Genomic DNA, 20,011 nt, shown 5'->3' with positions numbered 1-20,011 from the left:
ACCGGAGAAAAAGCTATGCAGAATTAGGTTAACAACTCTTAATGCCTTTTTGGCTATGTTGTTACCGTGGGCTCTAGCACTTAGATCATTAGAGATGAGTACTCCAAGGTCCTTGACATAGTTGGGGTCATCAACAAGGTCTTGATTATTCAGCTTGTATTTTATTTTCTGATTTTTTTTGCCGATATGTAAGACAGAGCATTTATTTGTTGAGATTTGAAGTTGCCATTTGATTGATCATTCTGATACATAGTTGAGGTCATTTTGAAGGGTAGCAGTATTGTCAGTGATGTTTACATCATCAGCGAAGAGAACACAGTTGCTCTTAATATGATCACAGAGGTCATTTATGTGAAGTGTAAAGAGAGTTGGTCCTAGAACGCTGCCTTGGGGGAACACCACTGTTGACAGGTGCAGGATTTGATAGGGTGTTCCCTATTTTGACCATTTGTTGCCTGTTTGACAGGAATGCTTCTATCCAGTTATGCAGGTGTCCAGAGATGCCATAAGATTTTAGTTTTAAGAGTAGTTTGCCGTGTACCACTGAATTAAAGGCTTTATAGAAGTCTATGTAAATAGCGTCAATTGCTTTGCCCTGATCAAGTTGTGTAGTCCATATGTTTTTGCAGTGTAGGAGTTGCAGATTACAGGATAATTTTTTTCTGAAACTAAATTGTTTATTAGAGTGTAGGTTGTTTGTCTCTAAGTGGAGGATAATGGATTGGTTAATAATTGATTCCATGACTTTACAGGTGATGCAACATAAAGAGATTGGTCTGTAATTTTCATCTAGGCTGGGGTCTCCCTTTTTGAAGACCGTGGCTTATGACTATAGTTTTGGCAAGGAGCTGGTCCTGAAAGATTTTTCAAAGATTATGCTTAGAGGTTCAGCGCTATTGCAGTGGAGTGCTTTTTAAAGAAGTAGGCACATATTCTGTCTGGCCCAATAGATAGAGATGGTTTTAGATTGCATAGTGTTTTTTCAATATTATCTTCTGTAAAATCAATATGTGTTAGATCATTGTAGTTGTCTGTGGTTCGACTAGGAAATATTGGGCATGACATTGCTGTTTACAAAGATTGAGCCAAAGAATATGTTAAAGAGGTTGGCTTTAATGGTGTCATCATTGCAGTCTTTACCATTAGGTCCTTTCAGGGGTGGGATGGACCTTGAGTCTTTTAGTTTGTTGTTTACAAAATTGTAGAAAGAGCAGGTGGAATTGGTGCGTAGAAGGTTTTCTTCTTGCTTAATGTGATAATTGGTACATTCAGTCTTTATCTGGTGGCATACATTTTTGTATCAGCTCTTAAAGTTGGCAACGTGACCAGATTTGTTTTTCCGCAAAAGGGATTTCTTTTTGGATTGGAGCTTCCTTATTGTTATGGGTAATTTTTTTTTTATCCATATGGGGTAAAGTTTTATGGGTAAGGTTGTTGTTTTTTTTTGGTTTTGGGAGTTGTTATTGGTACATATAGTTTGATAACTCTTTTGACTTCAAGTAAAAATATGTTGTAATGGTCTTCTACAGTATTGCATCCAGAGAATAGAAATTGCCAATCAAGGGATGAGAGATCGTTGTTTATAAGATCATAGTTGCCTTTTTTGAAGTTATAATTGGAGATTCTGTCATTATGATGATTTTTGTGAGGACGTATGTTCAGACAAAAGTCAATCATGCTGTGGTCACTTTTGGAAAAGGGTTCTTTTATTTGTATTGCATAAATTGAATTTAAACTGTTGCAGAAGATGAGATTGAGACAGTTGTTAAGTCTAGTGTTCTTGGTTACTAGTTGTTCCAGTCACAGATTTGTTATAGTATTGTAGAAGGTTGCATGTATGGGTTCAGTTGTAAATTCATTTAGGGTCCAATTAATACGAGGAAGATTGAAGTTACCAAGAAAGTTAAAAGCATGTGGACAGGAGGTTGCCCATGTTAGTAATGAATTTAGCTTGTTTACATGTTCAATGTCATAATCAGGGGCTCTGTAACATAGTAAGAATCGAAATGTGATATTTAAAGACAGTTCACAGACGATGGTCTCAGGAAGAGCAAGCTCCTGGGTAACTTGGATGTTTTTTAGATGTAGGAACTTTTTATAGAAGATAGCAACACCACCTCATCTACGGATTTCATGATCTGATCAGTAAACATGATAGTCTCTTACTGTGGTAATGGAGTCAGGGAGAGATGCATTGAGCCATGTTTCACAGACAAATATGATGTTGAATTTAGCCACATTTAGTAAGAGGAGAAATTCAGGTATTTTATTTGCAAGGCTTCTTCCACTGAGTAGCTTGCATGTAAGGCCAGTTGTAGTCAGAATTGAGGTAGTTAGGGGCGTGCGTGCCTAGTTTTGGGTGATGGTGGATTGATGATGTAGGATTGGAATGCGGAGTTGTGGGTTGTATGACTTACTTTTAATGCAATCAGTCAATGTATAGGTCCTTCTCTCCATTGTCCAGACATATTTTGAGTTCTGTGCGGAGTTCAAGGGAGCAGATTCTTTGCAGTATGGATAAGTCTGGTCTTGAGCGAAGTTTTTTGTGGTTGGGATTGGTTTTTGCAATGGCGTTTATTGTATGAATGAATATGCGTTTGCTGGATTCATTTTTGCAAACAACTCTACAAAATCTTGGGGCCACAGAGCCATTGTTAAGCCTGGATTCCCCAACGGGTGTTAAGGAAAACAAACTAAACAGAATGTGCAGCGAAGTCAGATAGGAAGACAGGTAAATGTGTGAGATAAGCCTTCTCGTTAACACGCAGTAAAAATACAGATATGCTTGTGCTATCAAAATTATAATTTATTCCATTTAAGAATTATAGCATAGTCATTATAAACAGTCCATTAGTCATATATCAAATTCAGTCAAGTCTTGTCGAGGATACTCTAATTGCAAAGTCTGTGTCGAATAGCCAGTGTCAGTACACATATAATAAATCTGTCCAAAACTTATCTTCTCTCCGTTGAGAAATATCTTCAAAGTAATCCAACACTTCTTCTCCTCCCCGATCCAGCAAGAATGCAGTCTTCAATAAGCCAGCCAGTAAGTGCCAGAGAGTACCTTGCTGCTTATATAGTACTTTTACAGCTGCACCCTTAATTACATTCCTTTAGCTTAAAGTCACATACACTTTATCTGACAAACCATGATTCATCATTTTATTATCTTTACCCAAAACAGTTAGGGTAAAACAATGTTATCCCTAACAGCCATCATTGTATTTGAACTCAGGGCCATCTCTGGTTATTTCAATGATATCTTCAGGAGAGATGTTTGTTGTATTGGAGTTGCTTATGATGTTGAGAACTTTGGTGATATCATCTGATTCGTTGGTGTCTTCAAGACCAAATAAAATGGCATTTGGACGTTTCTGATCATGTTCCATGATGTCTCTGATGAGTAAGGGGATATTATTTGTGGTATTATTTGATGGGATAGTGATTATTTGTGGCTGTGGTTTGGTGGTTATTTTTGGTTGTAGTTGTGATTGTAGTTGAGGTAGTAGTTGTGGTAGTGGTTGTTGAGTTGAGATTTGATTTTGAGCTGTTAGGTGTTCGCTTATCTGTGCTGTATTTTTTTTTCAAGAGAGATTAGTCTTGCTTGTATAGTTTTAAAATGTATTACTAAGCATTCTTCTATTGAGTGAATGGATGATTCTATGTTTTCAACTCTATCAGACAGGGTACTTAATTGGTTTAGCTTAGGTAAACATGACGGACATAGACAAGGAAATGTATCTGATGTTTTTAGGAGATCAGCTAGGTTTTTGGTTAAGTTTAAACAGGTGAGGTGGGCTTGATTGTCACATAGGTGGCATTTAATGTTATTTTTGCTTTCAATGATGGTTTCAAAACATTTGAAGCATGTGCAGGAGATTGGGAGGTCATTGGTGGAGATATTATTCTTTTGTTGATGTTTGGTGGAGGGTGTGGAGTTTTTGGCTGGCATGGTCAATGACAATAGTACATTAAACAATTACAATAGCTGTTAATATGACAGGTAGACAGTTACTTAATGAATGTTGGTAATTACTGTTAATTGATAAGTTAGAGAACAAATCAATAGTAAGGTTACTTATTACTAAAAAATCAATCCATCAATCAACTAGGTAATCAATTATACAGTATTAAATAACTATCAATCAATAAATCAGTAATTAGTGGTCATTTAACAATTAATTATTATACTATTAGATGATGAATCAATTATTTTAGACAAAGCATTATCTATCAATAATAGGTCTTGAGGTAATGAAATAATGGAGGTAGTGAAGTATTGGAGGTTGATAGTGAAAGGTTCCTTGGTTTTTTCTTTTCCATGGGGCCAAATCACAAATGTGTCATCGATGTATCTTAACCATAGTTTGTGTTTGTGGGTGGCATTAGCTAGGGCTCTGGATTCGAATTCTTCCATGAACAGGTTTGCAATGACGGGTGACAGATAGGGGCTCCCAAAATCAAATTCACCATGGAAATGGAAACAAACAAACAACTACCATTCCTAGATGTACTAATCTACAAAAAAACAGATGACACACTAGGACACATCATATACCAGAAGAAAACACACACCAACCGCTACCTCAATGCCCAATCCCATCACCACCCAGCACAGATAAACTCCATGGCCAAAACACTAATCACCAGAACCAAACGCCTGGCACACAAGACACACATAAAGACTGAACTATGCACCCTGACTAAAGTACTGACAGCTAACGGCTTCCACAAAAGCAAAATCACCGGCTTGATCCACAAAAAAACACTGAGACATAATGGAGACCTAGAAGATGAACAGACCTATGGAACAGCTGTCCTGCCCTACATAAGAGGTACTACAGACAAAATCAGTAAGATACTACACAGGCATCACATCAAGACTGCCTTCAAAACAGACAGAAAAATAGCAGCCATCCTAAGAAACCCCAAAGATAAAATTGACCTGGAAAACCAAGGCATATATGAAGTCCCCTGTGCATCATGCCCTGCCACATACATTGGACAGACCAATAGAAGAATAAGTACCCGCCTGGATGAACAAAAAAATGTAGTAAAAAAGCTGGAACACACTTCCTCACTAGTCCAACACACGAAAGCAACAGGTCATAGCACCGACTTCAATGGCACCAAAACCCTAGCCACGATAGAAAACTCCAGCTACAGAATTATCAGAGAAGCCATAGAGATTGAAAAAAGACCTGAAAGCATGAATAGAAGAGATGATTCCACCAGACTGTCAATTATTTGGAAGCCTGCACTCTCAAACAAAAAAATCTCCACACCACAAGCCAGGCAAACACCTGGGCACAAAGAGATCCCCCCTGATATCTCAAGCTCAAACACACCCCAACCAGGCACCCAGATGAAACCTAGCTTCCTAATAAATGATAGCTGTCCATTTACTCGGAGCCAAGCCGCACTAAAAGCCTCCAGTACAGGAAACACAATGTTGCCAGCCAATCAAGACAAAAAAAGCCACAAAACAGACAGAAGATATTAGAAACACCAATCAAGCAGAACACAGTAAACTCCAAGACCAATAAACACAGACCAAGACTCCCAACCAATCGGGATGAAGAAAAAACCATTCTGGCACAGCAGTAGGCTAGCCCCAAATTTAAAACAGAAACAGCTGTGAAAGTCTGACTCACAGATGAACACAGTACAGAAGCCTGATGATGGCAGATGATGTTCTGCCAAAACGTTGCTACAACTTTAACAGCACAACTATAATGACGTGGGAAAATACCCGAACAAAGCTGAATACCATACATGTAAGTACATGTGAAAACTTCAGAAAACACACACACACACACACACACACACACATATTTAAATAACACTATGTAAAAAAAATTGAGAGAGAAGCGTTAACTAATCAAAACACCAGAAAATGATTGGAAAAATAGAGAAAGAGAGAAAGGGGAAAGAATCTTAAAGTAACTGTTCAGCTTTCAGTCTCTGAAGTTACACGCTTGCAATCCAAATAGCCAGAAATAGAAAATTGCTGAGTAATAACAATGTCCTCTCAAAATCTCACCTCACTCAGTTATATCCAGTTCTCTTTATGTCTAGAAGTTCTTAAGTTCAGTTTTTCTATATTTCTTCAATTGAGGCAGACTATTCAGTTGGACCGATGCACCATCGGATTAGTGGCCAAAGGATTTTTCAAAGTTTCTGAAAAGTTTCTAGGTATCTCCTTTTGCACCACGTTATCTCCACTTATTTCACTTGCTCTGATCTTCTTCTCATCTCGAATTTAATGCAGTCTTTCAAAAAGAAAGTAATCCAAGTCCCCTAGACCTTCCAACGGCTAAATTTCCTTCTGTTAATAACAATGTAGCAAACCTTGCCAACCTCCCAGTCTTCTTTGCTTTATTTGTTACTGTCCTTATTTTCTATCTGTCAAGCTCTTTCATTTTCACCCACCTCACCTCCGTTCCTTAGCTGCTTTCTTTTAGGGCTCCGATCAGCAACTTTCTGTGGATCCACAGCACTCAGAACTCTATCACTATCGCAAACTTCCTCACCCGCACCTTTCACCATTGATCACCACAATCTGTAACTCACTTGCTTCCTTTCATCAGTGGCAGACCAGACTTCAGGGCCGCCATTAACAAAACAGCGGTCTCTTGCTCATTGTGCTCTGGAGGGTTTCTCTTCGCTGCAATGGGAGTTGTCTTCCCCTCACTGCGGCTCGAGTTTCCCCACACCAGCACACTTCTCTTCGGGATTTGTGCACCCCGAGGGATCGCACCAACAGCAAGAAGAGGTAAGAAGAACCATGAGCAGACTTCTACACCTCTGTTCATCCTTGGCTCACCACCCCTCCCCAGAGTGGGAGCTTCCTTAATTGCTTTTATTTTACTATCTGTGGAGTGTATACCTGACTCATCAATTAGATATCCCAGAAATTCAACACTTGGTACTGCTATGTGGAAATTCTCTTTTTTGATTTTAAGTTGTTCTTTGTTCTCTGCTGCCACAAGGACATCAACAAAATAAGGTACCACCCCCCACAATGTCCTGTAGTAGGTGTTACATTAAGCTTTGAAATAGTCCTGGGGATATGCTGACCCCAAATTGCAGTCTTTTGCATTTGAAAGCACCCCTGTGGGTTACAATGGTCTGAGCTTCTGCTGTTTCTTCATCCACAGGTAACTGCTAATAGGCTTGAGCCAAGTCTAATTTGGCAAAAAAAAATTCCTTTTCCTATTGAATGCAACAGATGTTGTACTACTGACACTGGGTATGCGCTCTGTTGCAATGCAGTATTTATGGAAATTTTATAATCCGCACAGATCCTAATGGACCCATCTGGTTTAACTGGGGTGACTATAGGGATCTCCCCCTTAGCATGATCAGCTGGCTCTAGGACTCCTTGGGCTATTAGTTTATCTAATTGTTCATCCACCTTGAGTCTCAGGGCAAAAGGCCTTGGTTTTATTCTGACAGGGGAAACTTTTGAATCAAGGTTGAAAGAAGTAGGGGTCCCCATATACTGTACTTGCCTAGGCTCCCATCAAAAACATCCTTGAATTCAGTCTGTAGGTCCTCTTTCATTTGATTGTACTCCTCTGCTTGCATGGTCTGGATGGTCACCTCCACTCCTATGGCTCTAAACCACTCTATCTCGAGGAGGCTTGGTACTTCTTTGTCCATGATAGTTAAAGGCAATTCACCGGTGAAGTTTCTGAATTTTACTGGAAAAATTCCTCTTCCTAATATGGGAATTCTGTTTCCTTGGTAGACTTTTAGTATTAAATGTTGTGGTTTTAGTTGTTCTCGAGTTATGCTAGGGATTGCTTCCTTTATAGTTGTCCAGGATACCATAGATATAAAGGATCCAGAATCAATTTCCATATTACAAGGTTTTTCTCCTATTATCACTGTGATGTTGAATTTCTTTGATGTATGGGGGTCAGAATGCCCCACTATTGTGTGCTCATAGTCTCTGTCCCTCTCCATTCTATTATCTTCCCGCCTATAGTCTGAATTGGGCGGTCTCTGGAATCCCCTTTGTTGTGGACCATGTGGCTGATTAGGGAAACCTGCTTGTCTCTGATTGGGGTATGCTGGCAGATTTGCTCTGCGTGCTTCAGCAGTATGCCCCCTTCTCTCACATCGGTGGCAGATTGCATCCCTGAATTTGCAAACCTCCCAGGGGTGGTTTCCTTTGCAGCCTGCACACCACAGCGGTCTCTGGCTTGTCCCTTGGGGCCCTGGTCTTCTATCTGGTTTTACTCTATGTATTTCTTCCTTGTCTTCAGAGAGTTTGCTAAGCTCCCACTCTCCCTGATATTTGCTGGTTGTCCCCCATGCTGAGTGAATGCTCTCGGACTTCTCAATTTTAGTTGCTGGTTTGTCCGAGATTTTTGCTGCCCGGGCTTTACATTTACATTATAATTTACATTATAATTCAGCCAGGTAGCTACTTGGGTACATTGTAATTGCCTAAATGCTTTTATTTTTGTTAGATATGGGCAATTCATCTCCTGCTACTTATTTATTTACTTTCAGCTGTCTAAACTAACTAATCAAATGCAATTATATTTAATTATGGTCTGACTGTAAACCTCCATTCCTCATTAGAATCTCATTCCTGTGACTTTTAAAGAAAAAAACCTTAAAATCATATCATGTTTATGCTGTTAACAGTCCTCAAACTTTGTGCCTTGGCATGGGAATTTTCAGGTTTATGAACTTTTTGTAACATTTGTGTTTTTTCCTTTGTTGAAATTTTCCTCCTCAACAAGATTTGGACAACTCCAGGAAGGAAAATGAATGTCATCAATGAAAACATATAAAAGTTTATATCGGCCACTGAACATCAAGGTTCATAGCACAGAAACTTATAAAAATCAGAAAATTAATCAGAGTTTACCAATTGGCATTACTTCTTTGATGCAGCCAAACTGCTCCTGAATGAGAAGGGGACTGCTGTAGTAACGATGGAAACCTTTGGGCTAGAAAGAAAGAGAAAGGAAATGAAGATATGATACTAGGAGAACTAGAGGCAATAGATGCACACATTTAAATTTGAAGGCAAAAAGGCATTTCAGAGCTCATTCACTTAGCACTTGCTCTAACTCTTACAGCAGCTGCACTTTCCCACCAGTCATGAAAATGCTCTCTGGATTTATTAAGTAACTCTGAGAAAAAATACCATACTTTTCACACTCTAAGACACACTTCCTCCCCCAAAAGTGGGTGGAAATGTCTGTGCGACTTATAGCGTGACTATTGCAGCGGGCCAAGGCGGGTTGGTGCACCACCTCTGGGGAATACTGGAACCTTCCACCTGCCTGTTTGCTGCCCGCCCTTTTGTCTCTGCCCATTCACTGCTACCCAATCACTGCTGCCTGTTTGCTGCTGCCCGTTTGCTGCCATCCATTCACCACTGATTGGGGGTAGTGAATGAGTTGGGGAAAATGGGTCATAGCAATTGGCGACAAACAGGCTGTGGCAAATGGGCCACAGCAAATGGGCGGGCAGCAAGCAGGCCGCAGTGAATGGGCAGGTAGAGAATGGGCAGCTGCGAATGAGCAGGCAGCGAACAGGTGGCGGAGAATGGCCAGCAGTGGCAGTGGCGATCCCCACTGCCTAGAACAGCTGGTCGTGGTATTCCGAGAGGTCGATTCAACTGCCAATCAGCCGCTTGGCAGAGAAGGTTCCATTGCTCCCCAGCAGTGGCAGCAGCTCAGCTCAATTGACTGGTGGTGGGTGCAATGGAGTGGAGCCCTGATGAGTCACATGCTGGGGCTGCGATAATGTGTATTGGATGGATGCTGGGGGCAGGTTTTTTTTTTCTTGTTTTCCTCCTCTAAAGCTAATATGCGTCTTATAATCCAGAGTGTCTTATAGTGCAAAAAATATGGTAATTCAGAATTTTTTAGAAATTCAGAAAGACTCAGAAAATCTTAATTATCAAAATGTACATAACCACAGGTTTACATTGCAAAATAAATATTTGAATAGAACCATTAAACTAATACCAATGGCATTTGCACATTAAAGTATTGCAAGATAAGTCTGAGATGGAGCCTTCCTGGACAGGAACTAATAGGACTTTTGTTCTGATTCAGAAAGAAACCAGGAAACCAAATTTGCTTTTCTGCTTGAACTTAGAGCACAGTCCAGAATTTAGGTGGCCCTATTATTACCCACTTATTTGCCTTTTGACAAATTTATGGATTTGGAAATCTGCAAACTATCGAAAATCAGAGTATAAGACAAGAACAGCATACTGCTTCACTTATTCAGTCTTGCCATTGCTTGTAAACTAAGGTAAGGATGGAAATAGACAAAGGCACAGTAAGGAGGACCCAGAAGATTGTAGAAATCAGCAATACAGTCCTGTAGAAAGAAGAATGTACAAAATAAAAACACTCAGTATTATCTTTGCCTATAGGCACCTGCTACACAAACATAAAGAGACAGGGAATGATTTCTATAACCTTTTAGTAATGCAAGTATATTTCTTTAACTCAGCTAAATCAAGAAGTTTGGAGGGATCCGTTGGACCAACATCTCTTACTGAGCCTTATTTGCAGGTTTATTCAATAGTTATATTGGCTTACCAATTTTCCCATGCACCGTTGCTGTCCAGTGCTCTCTGCACATTTATGGTGAATGCTCAGTTTGCATGCCTTACAGCGTAATCCATGTTTAGCATTTGTCCCTGTCAAAGGCACAGATACAATCAATAGTTTCCATATGCTCATCAAATGACATTGGATATACATTCAAATGAGATTCAACTTCCCTTCCCAAAAAACTTTAATGCTTGTTCTAAGTGAGTGGAATCTGTTTCAATTTTTTCATATGATAAAGTGAGTCTGGAAAAACTTATTTTAACTGCAAATAATTGTATCATAGACATATGAGAAAACAGAATTGCACATATGTAAATGATTATTTAATTTTTTAAAAAAGATTTTAACCCAATCTTTATTATTTTTATGAATAATTCAAGATGGTAAACATATTTAATGCTTCTTCATCCTCCTATTTTTCCCCACAACAAAAACTCTGAGATAAGCTGGAATGAGAAAGAATGATTGACTCAAAGACAATCAGCTGGCTTTTCATGCTTAAGTGTGACTAGAGATGGCCTGTGAGAGATCCCATGGCTTTACTGATGCAAAAGAATGCAGTAAGAAATAAGGTTCCAGGTGGTATAGTACTAGCATATGGTGTAGTGGGCACAATGGCAAGCAGGATCAGATAGATAGGACCAAATGGCAGTGAGTGAGCCCAAGTTTGTTCATGTGACTATGGGGTATTGCAGCAGTCAATACTATTGATTATCAATCTCTTTGTTTAACCCGTCATAACAGAGTGGTTACTAAACAAATGCATATTAAGCAAAGACTTTGCATGAATAGAACACAATAGAATAAAAAATACAGATCTAGGCTCCATTCTCACAATAAAGATATTTACAGAAATGCTTGCTTGAAATATTTTTGCCATATATCTTGTATCATTGGTAAGGATCTAGCAATAGGACCTGGTTAGTTAAGGGGAGAATACCAGCTCCAAATCCTCATCATTTAAAAAGACAAACTGGCTGAAATAAATGAAATCTGTTCTAGAACAGTAACACTTGTGGATCACTATTTTCTCACTCAATCTAATAGGAAGATGAAGACTTTCTCAACTTCCTGCCATACATTTTAGTGTAATCCCCACCTGCATTTCCTATTGATTTTTATGCAACAAACATCTACACATATAATTCTGATCAGATTAGGTTACTGCCTTTCTGTCCTAGTAGTGCCTATTCTGACTGGCAGCTGGACACCAGGATTTCAGACACAAGACTTTTCTAATCTACAAGATCACATTAAAGTAGGGATACCAGTGATTGAGTATTCACTCTGCCATTGAGCCATATATATAAATGGTTGACTTATATCAATTTGAAAAATCTAGCAGTAAAAAGGCAATTCTGAGGGGCAGAATTATTACCATTAATATTAATGGTAATATTAACCCTACTAATATTATGACATTGATTTAAATAGCAATAGCACTTAAACTTATGTACTGTTTCACAGTGCTTTACAGCCTTCTCTAAGTGGTTTACAGAATTAGCATATTGCCTCCAACAACCATATGCTGGCATTCTATTCCCAGAGCAGTCAGGATGCCTCATAATCTAAAGTAAAATACAAATTTGGATTATCTGTGTCCACTGACCCATGAAAGAAAAACCAACAATTTCAGTTCTACACCCCACCATGTGATTATCTTATGTGCAAGATTACCATGATTTCTATTTCCTGAAACAATTTAAGAAAAGTAATGAAAAATTATCCAAGCCTTATTTCGAGCTCATTATCATGTTAGGTTCAGGGGATGTACATGATAATGTGTAAGAAGTTGTGGCATCTTGCTTAAAATAAATAATTCTGTGTCCTTAACCTCTGGAATTTGTGATCTCTTTTTTCCCCATATCTCATCTCATATATACAAATGTTTAAAGCCTCATAATTCAGTCCTGGCCAGCAAAAATCTATTAAGGGTTACAAGAGATAACAACATATTTATTTTAGCTTTGATCAAATAAACCAACTTTATATTCCTTCCTTTACTTTTAATAATCTTGATCTTTAATCCTTTCAGCTAAAGTCTTGGAATTTGATTTCTTGTCATTTTTTCTTTGTCCCTTCCCACAAAATTCTTCACAACTTTTAACATATCTCTTTATAAACCCAGATATCCAGATATTTCTATGGACCCACTGTGTTCATTCAGTAGAAATTAATCCCAATAGACTTTAGATAGGAATTTCTGGAAATCTATGTTGGTTTCCACCACTGACATTTTTGTAGATTTTTACTCAGAGGGAGAAAAAAATATTGTTAACTTTTCCTTTCATCTAATGTAAATTACGCTCCAACTTCTGAATAATCATGTTACCAAATATAAAAATAGGAACATAACTTCAGCTTTGCATTGGCATTTTAGTTCAGACTGCTAAAAAGCAGCAAAATAGAACACATAATATTTTTATTTTTGCTAAAATTCATGATTTCCCCCTTCTTTTTAAAAGATGAGTTATGGTATAACATAATCAGAGTTACAGGATTCACCAGAGAATAATTTGCTTCCCTTTGGAGAAACTAATATGATATTTAGGAAAATGTGCATTTCATATTGTGCACTTAAGAAAAAAAATCCATGTTTAGAAGACATTTCATTTCAGTCTGCAGATTCTTTTTAGAACCCACTGTGCATCTATAATGGCAAAGCTCTCTCTAAAACTGCTCCAAATATCCCCAGAGGTAACAAAGGCAATTCAATAACAGAAATATAAAGAGTTTGTCATGTTGGGATTCATTTCAGAGAATGGCTTGATGTCAGCATTCCAGCCAAACTCTCCATCTCAATTCAGCACTCAAAGACAAAGTCCATTCAAGTAAGAATTTATTAGAAAGTCATATTGGCACATCTGGGAAAACCCAAATCTGAAATCCCGCATTTCCCCCTGCCAAATTAAACTCACATCCAACCCCCTTTCTGATGACCCTCAAGTCACACTCTCCAATCCACCTTCATTCTGAACTCCCGTCAAGTCTGGTTACTCCCTTCCAAACTCCAGTGACAATGTGAATGATAGGAATTTACATTAGCCTAATAAAAAGGGGTTTTGTTGGGACAAGGAGTGTGTTTTGTGATTTTGTGAAACCAGGTTGGAACACTATTTGCTTTTGCATCCCAACTTTTTACCCAAGTGGCTTCAGAGAAAGAGTACCCCTTCCACTGAATTAAATATTTTAATTGTCCTCTATGCAAACTGGAATCAAGAATCTTCTTTATCTCGTAATGTTCTTATGTATCCACCTGAGATCCGCCTGAGATCCAGCCCTAAGTAAAAACAAAAAAAGGCAAAGACTGGACAGGAGACATCCCAGGGGATAAGAGGAATCCACCTAAGATCTGACTTAAAAATGGGAAACTGGTAGCAAAAAGGCCTCTAGTTGAGGGGTGGCAGAGTTGCCAAAAGGGAAGCTGCTTAAAAATATGCCGGTGGGTTGTATTTTGGCTAATTTTGAGATTTTAGGAGGATTAGATATCGGGATCAAAGGAAGAATTTTCTCATTATTGTATGTCTGTCTGGCCTCAAACTCTCTTGAACAATCCAGGTAATTTTTGGCTGTTTCAGGGACTTCATACTCTGGGACTTATTGAGCAATTAAAAGCAATATTGGAGAACAAAAGAGACAGAAAGAGATACAATATTTGGGTTTATTTGTGAAACTTGTTAATAGTCCACTTCTGTATGAAGAGGGTTGGTCCTAGAACACTGCCTTGGGGGACACCACTGTTGACAGGTACAGAATTTGATTGATCCCTATTTTGACCATTTGTTGTCTGTTTGACAGGAATGCTTCTATCCAGTTATGCAGTTGTCCAGAGATACCATAAGATTTTAGTTTTAGGAGTAGTTTGTCATGTACCACTGAATCAAAGGCTTTACAGAAGTCTATAAATTGTGTCTATTGCTTTGCCCTGGTTGATTTGTGTAGTCCTTATGTTTTTGTAGTGTAAGAGTTGCAGATTATACGATAGTTTTTTTCCTGAAACCAAATTGTTTATTAGAGAGTAGATTGTTTGTTTCTAAGTGGAGGATGGTTAATAATTGATTCCATGACTTTACAGGTGACGCAGCATAAAGAGATTGGTCTGTAATTTTCAACTAGGCTGGGGTCTCCCTTTTTGAAGACCGTGGCTTGTGACTATAGTTTTGGCAAGGAGCTGGTCCTGAAAGATTTTTCAAAGATTATGCTTAGAGGTTCAGCTATGGCAGTAGATAGCTTTTTTAAGTAGTAGGCACATATTCAGTCCGGTCCAATAGATAGAGATGGTTTTAGATTGTGTAGTGCTTTTTCAACATTGTCTTATGTAAAATCGATATGTATTAGTGATTGTAGCTGTCTGTGGTTCGACTAGGAAATACTGGGCATGATCCATTGCTGTTTACTAATACTGAGCCAAAGAATGTGTTAAAGAGGTTGGCTTTAATTGTGTTGTCGTTGCAGTCTTTACCATTAGGTCCTTTCACGGGTGGGATGGACCTTGAGTCTTTTAGTTTGTTGCTTACAAAATTGTAGAAAGCGCGGGTGGAATTGGTGCGTATAAGGTTTTCTTCTTGTTTAATCTGATAATTGGTGCATTCAGTTTTAATCTGGTGGCATAAATTTTTGTATTGGCTTTTGAAGTTGGCAATGTGACCAGATTTGTTTTTCCGCCAAAGTGATATCTTTTTGGATTGAAGCTTCCTTATTGTTATGGGTAATTTGTTTTTTTCTGGTTTTGGGAGTTGTTAATGGTACATATAGTTTGATAACTCTTTTGACTTCAAGTAAAAATATGTTGTAATGGTCTTTTACAGTATTGCATCCAGAGAATAGAAATTGTCAATCAAGGGATGAGAGATCGTTGTTTATAAGATCATAGTTGCCTTTTTTTGAAGTTATAATTGGGGATTCCGTCATTGTGATGATTTTTGTGTGGATGTATGTTGAGACAAAAGTTAAAAATGTTGTGGTCACTGTTGGAAAAGGGTTCTTTAATTTGTATTCTGTAAATTGAATTCAAACTATTGCAGAAGATGACATCAAGGCAGTTGTTAAGTCTAGTATTGTTGGTTGTTCTAGTTGTTCCAGTCACAGATTTGTTACAGCATTGTAGAAAGTTGCATGTATGGGTTCAATTGTACATTCGTTTACGGTCCAGTTAATATGAGGTAGATTGAAGTCACCAAGAAAGATAAAAGCGTGTGGGCAGGATGCTGCCCATGTTAGTAATGTATTTAGCTTGTTTGCATGTTCGATGTCATAATCAGGGGCTCTGTAACATAGTAAGAACCGAAATGTGATATTTAAGTACAGTTCACAGACGATGGTCTCAGGGATAGCAAGCTCCTGGGTAACTTGGATGTTTTTTAGATGTAGGGGCTTTTTATAGAAGTGAGCAACACCATCTCCGCTATGGATTTCATGATCTGATCGGTAAACACGATAGTCTCTTACTGTGGTAATGGAGTCAGGGAGAGATGCGTTGAGCCATGTTTCACAGAAAAATATAATGTTGAATTTAACTGTATTTAGTAAGAGGAGAAATTCAGGTATTTTATTTACAAGGCTTCTTGCATTGAGTAGCTTGCATTTAAGGCCAGTTGTGGTTGGAATAGAGGTAGTTAGGGGCATGCATGCCTCATTTTGAGTGATGTTGGATTGGATGGGGTGGGGTTGGATGCGGAGTTGTGCGTTGTGTGACTTTCTTTTGATGCAATCAACTCTGTAGTCAATGTATAGGTCCTTTTCTCCATTGTCTAGATGGTTTTTGAGTTCTACGCAGAGTTCACGGGAGCAGATTCTTTGCAACATGAATAAGTCTGGTCTTGAGCAAAGATTTTTGTGGTTGGGATTCGTTTTTGCAATGGCATTTATTGTATGAATGAATATGCATTTGTTGGATTCATTTTTGCATACAACTCTACAAAATCTTGGGGCCACAGAGCCATCATTGTATTTGCACCCAGGGCCATCTCTGGTTATTTCAATGTTATCTTCAGGAGAGATGTTTGTTGTATTTGAGTTGCTTATGATATCACGAACTTTGGTGATGTCATCTGATTCGTTGGTGTCTTCGACACCAAATAAGATGGCATTTGGATGTTTCTATTCACGTTCCATGGTGTCTCTGATGAGTAAGGAGATATTATTTGTGGAATTATTTGAAGGGATAGTAATTGTTTGTGGCTGTGGTTTGGTAGTTATTTTTGGTTGTAGTTGTGATTGTAGTTGAGGTAGTTGTTGTGGTTGTTGTGGGATTTGATTTTGAGCTGATAGGTACTCACTTATCTGTGCTGTATTTTTTTTTCCAAATGAGATTAGGGTTGCTTGTATAGTTGTTTCAAAACGTGTTGCGAAGCATTCTTCTATTGAGTGAATGAGTGATTCTATGCTTTCAACTCTGTCAGGTAGGGTACTCAGTTTGTTTATCTTAGGAGAACATGATGGACATAGATAAAAGAATGTATCTGAATTTTTAACCATATCAGCTAGGCTTTTGTTTGCATTTAAGCAGGCAGGGTGGGCTAGATTATCACATAGGCGGCATTTGATGTAAATTTTGCTTTCATGGATGGTTTCAAGACATCTGAAACATGTGCAGGCATCTGGGAGGTCATTGGTAGAGATATGTTTCTTTTGTTTTGGTTTGGATTTTTTGGCTAGCATGGTCAATGGCAATAGTGCAGTAATCAATTACAATAGCTAGTTAATGTGATAGGTAGACAGTTACATAATGAATGTTGGTAATTAATAATATCACACTACTAACTAGAGCATACAAAACATTTGCTAGACCTATACTTGAATACAGCTCATCAGTCTGGATCTGATATTAACACAATTGAGAAAGTCCAGAAATATTTCACAAGAAGAGTTCTCTACTCCTCTACTCATTGCAGAATACCTTATGCCACCAGACTTGAAATTCTAGACCTAGAAAACCTAGAACTACACCTCCTTCAGTCCGATCTAAGAATAGTATATAAAATCATACATTGCAAGGTCCTACCTGTCAATGAATACTTCAGCTTCAATCATAACAACACAAGAGCAAACAATAGATACAAACTCAAGGTTAATCACAACAAACTTGATTGCAGGAAAGATGACTTCAGCAACAGAATGGTCAATGTCTGGAATACTCTACCTGACTCTGTGGTTTCTTCCCCAAACCCCAAAAACTTTAACCTTAGACTGTCTACTATTGACCTCACCCCTTTCCTAAGAGGTCTGTAGGGGGCGTGCATAAGCACACCAATCAGGCCTTCTGTCCCTGTCCTATTGTTTCTTTTTATTTTTCTTATACATATCTATCTCATGTATTCAAAACTATGTTTTTACTTATACCTGTTATCTTGTAAGCGATTGACAAATCAAATAAATAAATAAAAATAAATAAAATAAAATGAGTTAAGCTCTGCTTTCTCTCTGTTGCCTGTTACTTCCTTGTCATCTTCTCTCTTTAGTGAACTAACTTTCTTGATTTTTTTTTTCTTATTTATGTTGGAAGAAACTTTTTTTAAAAATTATCTCTAACTTTTATTGCAAGTCTTTGTTCATTCTGAGCCTTTGTTTTCCTGACTTCGATTTTGCATGTTTTGGCTATTTGCTGATAATCAGCCTTACTTGTGTGTCCCTCTTTCCATTTTTTTTTGTACTAATGAACAAAAAGGTTAGTTAGGAACTTATCTGATTTTTCATTTGGTGCAGAATTAGTCTTCCAATTGATTTCAGGGTAATTGAAGTCCCCCATAACTATTGTAGTATGGTTCCAAGGGTGGGATTTTATTGGTTTGGACCAGTTCTATAGAACCAGTTGTTACGATTCTGCGCAGTTTGGAGAACCAGCAAATTGTGCCACTGGCTGGCCCCACCCTTCCCTGCACAGCTCGCTCTGCCCATTCACTCACCCCGCCCCACCCAGTCATTCCTCATCTCGTCCGCCATTGCTAACCTGCCTTCACCCGCCATTGCTGCCTGCCTTCTGCCATAACCCTGATCTCCCTGGATGAGTGAGCCTGCAAGAAAGCTCCAGTCAAGTTGACTCCTGGGCCAGCCTAGGCCGCTGCTGCACGCTCCAGTCAAATCAATTCCTGGGCTGGCCTAGGCCGCTATGATGTCCCCCCCCGGGTTTGCCTGGCTTGCTTCACTGCCAGTGCCATGGCTCCATCGCATGTGGTGCTTGTGACCTAGCTAGCTAGCTGCTGCCCCCCACGATTCCTGGCCTCCAGTGCCACTTCCTGCTGCTTCCTAAATCCTGCCCCTTCCCAGAGCTTCCCACTGTTCCCAGTGCTTCCCTCACTTACTGGATCTTACCGCTTGCCTCTGAATGCCAGCTGAGAAGCCACATGGCCATGGCCGCACTGGCTGGGAGAACATTCCCCTTCTCCCCCTGGCCAGAAAGCTGCATGGGCAAGCTTGCCAGGAGAACAAATTCCCCAATGATTTCTTTGCCTACCTGATTTGAGGCTCCTTCACATTTCTTGCCATCATGTGCAGGGAAAGAAAAGTTTGTGTGGGTCTAAAAAAAAAGTTAAACCAATTCATTACAACTTCTCATGAAAGAAAAAGATTGTGCAAAGTTGGGACTGAGTGCATGTTTTTTTAGCCCAATACAACGTTTCTTTCCTGCACACGATGGCAAGAAATGCGAAGGAGCCTCAAATCAGGTAGGCAAAGAAAATCCTTGGGAAAAGCGAGGCATCTGGGTGGTGGTGGGTGGGGAAAGCTCCATGACGCAGTGCTGCAATGGTGAAACAGGCAACGGAGCAGCTGGCATGAGGTAAAAGAGGAGGCTGCTGTCTGCCCCATTTCACATTTCTACATTGTAGCGCAGCACCCAGGAATCCATTTTGGTAGCATGGGGTGGAGTGGGTTAATTTGCCTGGCCAAAGTAACCCCACAGTCTCTGCTATGTACATTGGGCTCAGCAGCAGGTTTGATCGGGTCTCTCCATTGGCAGCAAAAAAACCCAGCCCCATCGCGATTTGAAACACCTGAGGGTGGGATGGGGTTTCTAAAGTGTGCATGCCCACAAACCGCATTTCCTAGCTTCTCAGCAGGAGTCCTCTCCAGGCTCAGTAGAGCCACTTTGGCTCGGCTCATCTACGCAAGGTCACATCATTCTCCCCTCATGCTGCTTGGCATGTCTTTAGCTATGCTGGTGTGAAAGGGCTGGTGTATGTATGTGCTTTCTAGGGGGTCTTCTCCTTTAAGGGGCACTAGCTTTGGGATTTACAGGATTGTGGATTGATCTGCTCCCTGCCTCCTTCTCCTCCTCCCCCTTTGTCCTTTGGCTTATCCTCCTTTGTCCTTTGGCTTTTCATCTGATTCGCTGCCTACAAGTCTGTTTTTTTTTGGAGGGTCCTTTTCAGACAGGGTGAACTGTGGTTTTGCATTGATGTTTGGATGGATGG

The 20,011-nt window shown here is 39.3% G+C and overlaps 1 protein-coding gene across 5 annotated transcripts in view; it reads right to left on the bottom strand.

The window, feature by feature from the left end:
* Positions 1-20,011, bottom strand: part of STAC (SH3 and cysteine rich domain) — a 204,331-nt gene that overhangs the window by 40,774 nt on the left and 143,546 nt on the right. For all 5 annotated transcript variants that reach the window (XM_026679525.2, XM_087948050.1, XM_087948051.1 and 2 more), the window contains exons 3-4: positions 10,587-10,687; positions 8,891-8,972 (exon numbers count right to left, since the gene is read on the bottom strand). In XM_026679525.2, the coding sequence (XP_026535310.1) occupies positions 8,891-8,972; positions 10,587-10,687 (183 nt within the window). The remainder of the gene's footprint in view (positions 1-8,890; positions 8,973-10,586; positions 10,688-20,011) is intronic.

Source organism: Notechis scutatus, chromosome Z, assembly GCF_049901735.1.
Source record: "Notechis scutatus isolate UNSWTSFEM ecotype Mainland chromosome Z, rNotScu1.2, whole genome shotgun sequence".
In the NCBI taxonomy this organism is placed as follows: Eukaryota; Metazoa; Chordata; class Lepidosauria; order Squamata; family Elapidae; genus Notechis; species Notechis scutatus.
This window is presented reverse-complemented; position numbering and strand designations above follow the sequence as displayed.